The sequence below is a fragment of the Eschrichtius robustus genome, chromosome 20 (genome assembly GCF_028021215.1).
Source record: "Eschrichtius robustus isolate mEscRob2 chromosome 20, mEscRob2.pri, whole genome shotgun sequence".
In the NCBI taxonomy this organism is placed as follows: domain Eukaryota; kingdom Metazoa; phylum Chordata; class Mammalia; order Artiodactyla; family Eschrichtiidae; genus Eschrichtius; species Eschrichtius robustus.
The window spans coordinates 46422110-46432408 of record NC_090843.1 but is presented as its reverse complement, the minus strand read 5'-3'; the positions used below and the strand labels follow the sequence as shown (position 1 = coordinate 46432408).

At 49.5% G+C, this 10299-nt stretch overlaps 1 protein-coding gene across 5 annotated transcripts in view; it reads right to left on the bottom strand.

Annotated features, from left to right (window-relative positions):
• Positions 1-137: 137 nt before the first annotated feature.
• Positions 138-10299, bottom strand: part of RFFL (ring finger and FYVE like domain containing E3 ubiquitin protein ligase) — a 68748-nt gene continuing 58586 nt past the window's right edge. For all 5 annotated transcript variants that reach the window (XM_068529569.1, XM_068529571.1, XM_068529570.1 and 2 more), the window contains 4 exons: positions 7823-7906; positions 6614-6824; positions 5360-5383; positions 138-2700 (listed from right to left, as the gene is read on the bottom strand). In XM_068529569.1, coding sequence (XP_068385670.1) covers positions 2519-2700; positions 5360-5383; positions 6614-6824; positions 7823-7906 — 501 coding nt within the window. In that variant the 3' untranslated portion in view covers positions 138-2518. The remainder of the gene's footprint in view (positions 2701-5359; positions 5384-6613; positions 6825-7822; positions 7907-10299) is intronic.

Here is a 10299-nt window from a genome sequence, read left to right as displayed (position 1 = left end):
TTGAAACTTTATTACAAAGTTATAAAGCAGAGCTCTGTAACAAAAAATACACATTTGGGTTTGCTCTTAACACCCAAGTAAGTCTTGAGAAAATCTTAATATAAGCCACTTGAAGTAACACATTCACATCCAAAAGATTTCAACAAATTTATACATTTTATATGGAGCGCTAATCCCTGTACAGCTTATTCTTACTAGTTTGGATCCAGCTATTCCAATGTATTATGAACCAGTCAGCTGTCTGTAAAACAAGTCTCAACTGAAACCTCAGAACAGTCACAGCAAAAGCCATGGAATAATGGAAGAATTAGACATTTCCGTGATAATTAAGACCAAGGACCTGTGAGGAGCAGGAGAGAATATTCAAGGATAAAATTCAAGTTTTCTACCTAGGTTAGATAGTAACTGAAATGGGATCTTAGAATTCCCAACTTTTACTTGGTGTAGGAATAAAGAAGATACAAAAAAGCGGCGGGGGGGGGGGGGGGGAGGTGTTTGCCACCTTTTTTTCCTAAATGGAAACCTTCACCAAAAGAGGTTAGAAGACTTCAAGGCAAGTTCTTTCTCCAAAATGAGTAAATGACATCAGTTCTAATTCTTACTGAGGTTAACAAACCAACCATCAGGATATTATTAACTCATGTCTTAAGAGGGAAGTTGGGAGGTAGGGAGAGGTAAGGCCGCAGCAGAGAAAGCAAGTTTTAAGTAGGGAGACAGCCAGCTTCTGCCCTGAAGTTATTGCTAGGTTGTAACTGAGCTGCATACATGTAGACCTGTTTCACAGTGTAATTGAGGAGTAGCTGAATCCTTTGTTAAACTGGTAGGCACTGTAAACTATAGTATTTACTGTCCAGCAGAAAGGTGAAAGACGATGTCTTTATAGGGAAATTTCTTGATTCCCCCAGTTCCTACAAAGGCTGTAGCCCAGAATCAAATCACCCAGGACTTGGTATAATGTCAAGGTAAGCGGTCCAGTGTTCAGCTGACAACCACTTTAAAATTATTTCACTCCCCCAAAAGAGATTGATTAGTGGTTGACGGCATTAAACACGTCTGTGCCAATAAACAGGTCCCCTTAGAGGTTTCCCACTGCTTTCAAAGTCATGACTGGTTCTTCCAGTCTGAGAGATCTTGGCTGCACGGGGTGGGGGTGGGGGCACTGCCAGGGGCCTTCGGGTGTTCAAGGGTTTGCATAGCTCGCCCAGTGGTGACGGCAGCACACACCGCTCTTCTGATAGTACACAGTACGTACGTTTGTGCTTGGCTAAGCTTCTCCGGCAAACTTAAGCTCTTCCAGTGGTGAAAAGACCCTAAGAGGGCTCGAGAACATCACCTGTTCGTTGCACGGCCCTTCCTAAAGGGCCTAGAGAATGCTTCTTCCTGACCTGCCCCTAAATCAGCAGGCTGAGAAAGGAAATGGGAGTAGGGAGTCCCCACCAACCTGGGGAACTAAGACTTCCAGCTGTCTGCTCAAGGGCTGAATCCAGCCTCGTTCAAGTACCTTCTGATACCTCTTAGGTGCTCTGTCTTACGTGCTCAGTCTCCGGGAGCTTCATGAGAAGTCTGGCTAGAGAAGCGTGAGGCTCTCTGCTTAAAGTCTCTGTGCCTTCAGTGAGACCATGTTTAAAACCTCCATGGGAAAGAGGGACCTCATGCTCAGGGGAAAGTGGTTTAAGGCTGTCTGTCGGAGAAGGCAAAGCCAAGCAGAAAGCCACTGCTTCCACCCAACGCTTTCCCTTTTCTCATAAACTAAAATTAAGGATGGCACAAAGTCAGGCCCCAAGAGAAGAAGCAGAGATGCACCATGTCTTGCGCAGAGGCTGGAATTTCCCAGCAGTTTGAAAGCCAGATGCTTTGTTGACTGCCAAGGTCAGGTCAGGAGACTGATAGCTTCCAATCCCAGCACTTAAGGAAGCAACTCTTAACGACTTCAAATTTTTTCAATAGCATTTGTGTTTCGTTTCTCGCCAGAAATGAGTTTACTGGGCCAAATTCTGTCCTAAGGAGGATCACTATTGGTCTGGGAAGCTAACATCTTTTTGGTCTGAAGAAACACATGGGATTTTAGGTAATGTAGCAAGAGATTTCAGCAAAGGTCGGTTAAAGCACGGAAAGCCAGAGAGACCAGAAATGAATCCAGATGTGCTGGGGAAGAAGAGAGCCATTTCTACCAGGACTTCCGATGGGTGGAAGAGAGGCACGCAGCTCAGGGGGATGGGTGGGCTACAGGAGGAAGGGTGAAACTGTTTAGGTTCTCAGAGGAAGGGAAGAAGATACGGTCCAAATTCCAGAAAGTCCTCTCTTCCATCAGTTACCATCATCACCCCAAGATCGCTGAAACAGGGACTTGCCTGTGCGATCTGTGCATGCCCAGAGGTGACACAGCATCTTGCTTGCCCTGGTCTTGGGAACACTGCAGATTTTCTTGTTAGGCTGCCCCTCTGCAAGCTGGCCAACTGTGGGCCCAGACACCTCGAGCTATGTCCCTGTAAGGCACTGAAGAAGCCGGTACAAGCCCTCAGGATCGGAAGACATGCACGGCTCGGATCACGTACTGCCGGCAGATGGGACACTCGTTCATGCGCTTGCCACACTTGGTACAGGTGACCATGTGGCCGCACTCCAGCAGAACACAGTCGATGGGCGAGTCCATGCAGATCCGACACAGGTTCTCCTCCAGGCTGGATGGCACTGCTCCCCCTGGACACACACAGCAGAAAGGGGGTAGAGGGGAAAGTAAGAAGACTGTCTAAGTGTACGGGGTTGGGGGACAGGGGGAGAACAGGCACACTGGGAACAGCCCCCCCAAATCCACATACTTCACTCAAACAGAACTCCAAGAAAACTTTTCCCCGGTAGTTAATTCCACTTGCTTGTTTAATCTGCACCTCTACAGGTCAGGCTATAGATTTGAAGAGTCAAGTACTTGTAGATCAAAGACGTCCCCAGAACATGAGAACTAAATAAGGCAAAGTCCTCAAAGCTTAAAAGAAATAATTTTCAGACAATTGAGGCTGTAATACAGCCAGTGAGTGGCACTTAGGGACTCAATATTCTCTGAGGCAGAACATGATGAAAAGATAAAACTGGTTCAGAAAAGTTTAGATATAAATGGAGCTGTAATGAATGGCTCACTAAGGATCATGAGGCTTATATGTAAACATATCCCCAATTTAATAAAGCCAAGGATCACGGGAGCCCCTGGGCCATGCCACAGACTACCGCCAGGCTTCCTCTGAGGAGACGTCATGCTGCAAGAACCCGGCAGAGATTATGGCCCCCTCTTCTCTGCTCCCCACACACGGCTTTATTCACACCCTCATGACTGCTCATCACACTGCATGAGAATTTTTGAGTTTGCCTACTTGTCTCCTCACTACACTATGGGCCCCTAAATTCAACAAATGCAATCAATTTCTATAATAATGTACTAAGCAACTGCTATGTGCTCTGAGGTCTGATATTCATCTTTGAATCCCTGCAACCAGTCACATGGTAGGTACTCTCTACATGTCTGACAAATGAACATCTCCCAAGGGAATGATAACAGCTCACATTATTGCAAGCTTACAGGTGCTAGCAGGGTCCTAAACGCTTTGCATGTTTTAACTCATTGGATCCTCACAAAAACTATGAAGGAGGTACTCTTGTTACTCATTTTACAGATGAGGCAACTGAGACCAAAGGGTTAAGTGGCTCGCCCAAGGATTCAAATCCAGGCAGGCGGGCTTCTGGGCAAGGGGCCTGAAGGCAGGGACTGCCAAGATAGTTATTAACTGCTCAGTGCACAGTTCTCGACAAGGCTAACTGGCTTGTGCAAGTGGTAAGATACAGGGGGCATGACCAGCATCCTAGGCTAGCTGCAGGAACAGAAAAACCGTCACTTCCCCAAAGCCAACCATCCCCAGCATGTTTTAAATGGTAGCCTGAACCAGGTAGCCATAAACAGGCAACTGGCCTCGTACCAGCCACCTCTACGGTTCCACAGGGAATTCTCTCACACTCCATTGCTTCTGCACTTTCTTTTCCTGTTCCCTAGACTATTCAAAAAGTCAAGAAACACTTGAGGAGGGCTGGCTGTAAGAGGCAGTGAAACCTATTTACCTCTTTGCGGAGCTGTTGGCCCTAACAGGGAAGGTTTGGAAACAACTGAACTATATAAATACCTAAGATGAGCTGGAGTAATTTATAGAATTTCATTACTGATTGCTTCTATCAGGATTAACGAATTCATCAACTCAGTTGCCAGCATTCTTCCGGGGAATCAGAAAAAGAAAGACACCAAGTGGATTGGCCCGATCTTGGTATCAGATGAGGGAATGGGTCTAGAACTCCAAATGATTTGGGGGAGTTCAACTCTTGAGAATTTATCAGCCAGAAGACTGTGCCCCATTCTGAGCTATATGATTGTGAGCTCTTCCCCAAGAAAGGATGTTCTCAGAAGTGTAGGGGCCTGCAAAGCACTTTAAAACTTTTTCAGAAGGCTCTCCAAATTTGTTATTTAGTAAAACAGCCATGTAGCCTTTAGGCTTTCAAGAAGGTCTAGCATGTTTTAGAATGATTTGGATCTGCAGTCAAGATTCCTGCAGTGTGTTCTGGAGGTGCCCAAAGGCCCAGTGGTGGTCTTTAACACACGGGTGAGTTTATGGCAGCTGAGCGCCACAATGAGCACCATACGTAACACCTTTCCCGATCTATCCCCAGAGCAGTTCTAACCACTACCCAGCCCTGTACAAACAAGGCTCTCAGGTCACCACCCTTTTCTTTTTTTTTTTTTTTTTTTGGGCCACACCGTGAGGCATGTGGGATCTTCGTTCCCCGACCCAGGATCGAACCTGCGCCCCCTGCAGTGGAAGGGCAGAGTCCTAACCACTGGACCACCAGGGAAGTCCCCACCACCCTTTCTTTTTAGTTGGTACCAGAAGCTGATAAACATCCCAAGTGATTTCCCTGAAGGTGTACACAGAAACCCTCCCCACTCAGACCAAGAGGGAGTGAAAACTATAGGGGAGGGAGTGCCTTAGCCCCAGGAGTGTGGGAAATGCACCGGATGTGCCACATGCCACCACTTGCTTTGCTGAATGTTTTACAGATGCTGGCTTCTGAGCTCTGACAACCCAGAGGCGTGCAGATCAGGCTGCCCCTAGGTGTCCTGCCACTCTTGTCCCTTCACGGGGACGGGGATGAGAATTTCTAGAGATGCTGAGAAGCCTTGGTTCCCAGTAAATTCCCCCACATCCTCTATGGACGCTGACATGCTCAGAATTCTTAGACTGTTAACAGGAATCAGGGCTGAAGGAGGGGAAGGACAGAAGAGCTAAGAGCCTAAGCCTGTTCCCAAACAGGAACAACTACATACCGTTCTGGTCTTCAGCACCACACACTGGAAAGGAAAGAGAAAGAAGGCGTCTGAATATGTGACAGCACGAGGAAAGTCTCCAGCCACCCTGCCTTCACTTCCGAACTCTGACTGCTCGCCCGCTGGGAACCAGGCCGGCCAAGAGCCCAGACAGAACACCCGCCCTCCTCACTCCCCCTACGTGCGGAGGACTCACACACAGCTCCTGCCGGGGTGTCTGGTCTAGTCTTAGAAAAGAAAGATTCCACTGCTTTGCCATGAACAAAACTGCCAAGCAGGAAGGCTACTGCATAAGCACAAGGTCCTTTTCTGTTGCTTCTGAAGCCAGCACTAAAGTCAAGAAAGGAGGGACAGTCTGCTCCAGTCGGCCAGGGAGTCGGGATGCAGCCCCCCGGCGGAGCCATCTCCTAGTCCCAGGTCCTCGCCACTCTAGGGAGGTTCTGGGGACGATCCCAAAGGGGAGAGTCTGTGATCAGGTGACCAGTCAGATGTCCCCTAACTCTGATGAATCTGAACTTCTGGGAGAGGAGAGCCCCAAATCTGACCTCAACTGTGAGCAGGCAAGGAGTCAGAACGACCTGCAGGACCAAATCAGCTGGGGAGGGGGTGTTGGGGGGCGGGGGTAGGTTCTGAGTGAAGTCACTTCAGGAAATGCAGAGTTCCACACGGCTCAACTCCTCTCTCTTCTGCAGGACTTCTCTGCCTTTACTGTTCCATTATTCATCCACCATGAATCAGCAGCAGGGACATAAAGTTTCCTTTTTTTTTTTTTTTTTTTCCCAAACTCATCTGAGCACAGACCTTGATATTTTACTGGGCATCGCTGAAAATGATACCATGCTTTGGGAAATGAACAGCCCAAGTGCAGGCAGGACACAGTGTTCTTGCACCGTGTGTGCAAAGAAGGAGTACTGGTAGAGGCAGTAGTCAGTATGGCAGGGGCGACGTGTGGGGGGAAAGGCCATGGACTTGGACCAGGAAATCCTCAGTTCAAATCTGGGCTCTACAATAAAAGGAAGACACTAATAACGCCTATTTCACAGGCTGCCCTGAAGATTAAATACATGTACATGATGCCTAACCCAATCCCAGCCCTCAACTCCAAAGGACAGCTATTATTAGAGGCTGCAGATGTGTAAGGTGACTCCTTCCTGGGCTAAAAGTGGGGAAATTTAGTCAGGTCGATGTCGACTCTCAAGCGAGACAGCAAGCACTCTGGAACTCCGTGCAGCTGTCACCCAGGCGGCCCCTCACCCAGGTGCTGGAGTCCCTTCTGATCCTTGTACAGCCGCGTCACCCTCTCCATCAGCTCCCACTTCTCACAGCAGCCCTTGTAGTTGACGAAGTTGCGAGCCAGGATCTCTTTGAGCTGCCGCACGGTTAGACCTTCAATGTCCTCCAGGTCGGTCAGGTCAGACAGAGAGGCCCTCCGGCCCGGGACGAAGCTGTCCTCTGAGTCAACAGACTGCAAAGGCAAAGATGAGATCGGTGGGCTCAGCTCCCCCAACCCAGGCCCTCCCTCCCAGGACCCCAGAGCACTCATCACCCCATGCTTTGGGTGACTGGCCTCAAGAGGAGTAGGCACAGGAGCAGTAGCCGGCATGGTGCCCTGCATCGCAAGAGAGACCACGGTCTCTTCCTGACCCGAGCCCTGAGCTCAGGCGCAGCGGCCTGACCCGCCCAGCAGCACGACCCGGTAGAAGGAGCAGCAGTCTGAGGCAGGTGGCCCTGGCTTTGAATCCTGATTCCTCTGCTGATTAGTACTGAATAGTATCAGGCAAGTGGCTCACCTCTCGGAGCCCAACTGCCCCTCCATGAAGAAGAGGCAGCAGTCCTGCCCCACAGGGTTGCTGTGACGACTAAACGCGGCAGCACCAGAAACCACCGAGAATGGTGTCGGTCCTTCTCCCCTGGAGACAGTTCTGCTTTCCCACGAAGGAGCCCACCTCCCGGGCGAGCAGCCTCTCTACGCACCCGCACCCGTGACAATAGCTCCACGGCCCCGATGGCTGTGCCCTGGGCACTGGGCCCGCCACGGCTGAGGCCTGAACTTCCTCCCATCTCTCCTCCTGATTATCTGACTTCCTTCCCCTAACAATGGCTACTGTGTGCTAGAAGCAGAAGAAAAGAACAAGATTTGCACAGCGGCACCGGGAGCCTGCCCTCTGGCAGCTCTTAGAAAGTCAAGAGACTGGAAACTAATGGGCCATGTGGCTCCCCCGTCTCCACTGTGACTCCACTGTGACTCACAACTCCACACTAACACACCGACAGCCACAAAGGTTAATCTGGATTGCTAACACTAAACTCCACCCCTGAAAACAGAATTTCAGAAGGACTATCATCACACACTGATTCTCCTCTCTCCACTTTGAGTCTGCCAAGAGGTTCCTTATTAATAACAGCCTAAGAACGCCAGTGAAAGAGCAAAGGCAAAGGCACAGACCCAAGCAGGGGCCCCACCTGGGTCTCATCCTCAGCAGGTGCTCTGGCTGTGCTCTCCAGGTAGACGGGTTCCTCTTGGTCCTGAGACACATGGCCATTGGCCTGTGGGAAGAGAAAGGTGCCATCACATCCACAGAGATGTCCCAGGGATAGCATGGGCCTCTTGCCAGCCCACACCATATCCAGAACGCATTCCCATCTCCCCCGGAAATCTGGAGTCTCGCATAACAGCATTACAAAGCCTGCTCTTCAACACTGACTTTGTCAGGCAGGGAAGCAATAGAAATAGATTTCAACTCTAGAACAAGATGCATTAATTCTGCCCACCACCGGGACGGCATTAACCGCCACTCACCGTCAATTTAGTCTCAGCTTGAACACTCCAAGTCAAAGGAAGATCACACGTCCACTCCTGTGCTGGACCGCTGTCAAGTTTTTTCCTGATACTGACCCCAAACTACCCTCCCGACAACTTCTGCCCACCGTCCCTGGTTCTGCCCCCAGACCAATGCCAACTATTTTCTTCCCAGCTGTTCATATCATATCTTCCCTTCCTCCACACAAAATCTCCCCCACTTCCTCATCTGGCCTGGATGAGACAAAGTTTCCAGACCCTCACCACCCTACCCCTCTCTTCTGGCTAGTTGCTGCTCTCACATTCTAGAAATATGCTCCAACCAGCAGGGCACACTATTACTGAGAGCTGTCTTGAAACCTGGTCGGAAATTATTATTAGCCTGAGACTATATAAGACAAACGCCTGTCCTTAAGAAGTTTCATTCTGCTTAGAATTCTAACTTCTCAAAATGTTCCTCCTAGATACTCCTTCAGGTTTTGCCACAGAGTAGTCAGAACTGTGAGCCTCCTAATCCCATCACCACTGAAGCCACAAATCCCTTAACTAGATCCTCTTCACCCACTGCTCCCAAGAGGCAAAGGGCCTGGTGTGAGCCCAGAGCAAAGAGGTGTCTGAGCTCACAGGCCTTTTCCACTGGTCTCAGTAAAGGGACAACCTGGGAAACAAGTCACTCACTGCCTCTAGCCGCTCATCTCAGATTAGGATGCATAATACGGAGCTAATTAAGAACAGGCAAGCAACTACAGTGGCAATGAAGAGTACAAATCACCACCACCACCAAAAATGCCAAGTGACGATACGCTCCCACATATAGCACACGTGTACGGAGATGCATCCAAAACAATGTCTAGCTTTCTCTTAGATTTACGTCAGTGTGGTACACACTGGCCTCCTGGTGTCACCCTGGAGTTACAAAAAGTCTTTCAGAGCCTAACGTCGTCCTAAGTAGACAGCTTCTTGTATGTCCTTTCTTTTCCAGGAAAGAGAAACTAGATCTCATGCTGCAAAGTATGCTCCTGTCTTTTCAGTTTGCCCACTGGCTAACCCAAAATCTACAACGAATATGTGTCCACAGTTGTGCTTATTCCACACACTTCCTTCATCAGCAACTACTGCCAGGACATTAAAGTGTACAGGAAAGGGCCCTGGTAGGGCGAGTGGTACAAGCAGATTTGCATCCTGGGTGCAGCTCGCTGTAGAATCGTCGGGCAGCCGCGCACAAGTTACTTCGCTTCCCCTGTTTTTCTGGATGACAAAATGCAGACCTCACCAGAACAGGGGATGTGAGCTGACCTGAAGGCCCTCTGAAAACATCAGAGAAGTACCCAATGAGATCCGGTACACAGTGTCACCTGTGGGTGCAGTCTGGAAACTTCTGATTAATGAAGGGAAGCTTAAAACCGACTCCTTTCGTTGGAAAAGCCACCTGAAGGTTCTTGAGGGAAAAAAAAAAAAAAATCCCTCAAGGCACTCTCCTGGCTCCCCATAAACAGAGAGAAAGCACTTAACCAAGCAAAGGGAGGAAGTCAAAGCAGGAGCCCAAACCTGTCCAGCAGACAGAGCCAGAGCTGAGGGAAGAGTTAAACTCCAGAGCGCGCTGGGGAGAAAGCAGGCTCAAGCCAACAAGGGAGCTGCTGAGTTTCCTGAAGGTAAAGCATGCTATCACAGTGGCCTTTATGCCTCAGTGCTCGTCAGAGCTGAATCAGGGGGCCCCATCCTGGCAAAGGAGGTGATCATAAACAAGAGGCAGCAGCCATCCACATCCTGTGTGGGAACTGACAACACTGGCACGTGCCTGCTCGAGGCGGCTCAAAGCCCTTTAGATGTGAGATCACGCTAGGCAGTCCTCCCAACATCCTGGCAAGAGCAAAAGTGGTCCGGATTACTAACCCCATTTCATTGTTATAGGCTCAAACCTCACCCAAACTGACCCAAGAGTCAGTGACAAACCGGATGTGGAAACCGGATTTCTTAGGTCCTAATCCTCCCACTATTGCCCAAGCCATGTAAGTAAAAGGCTCACTAAGGCACTTAACGTATATCTACGGGACGCCACCATGCCTTACACAACGGTGAGGTCCGCCTGCGTCACTCTAATCCAATAGTTGGTTTCTGCGTCTACCCTCCCCCTTGGAGG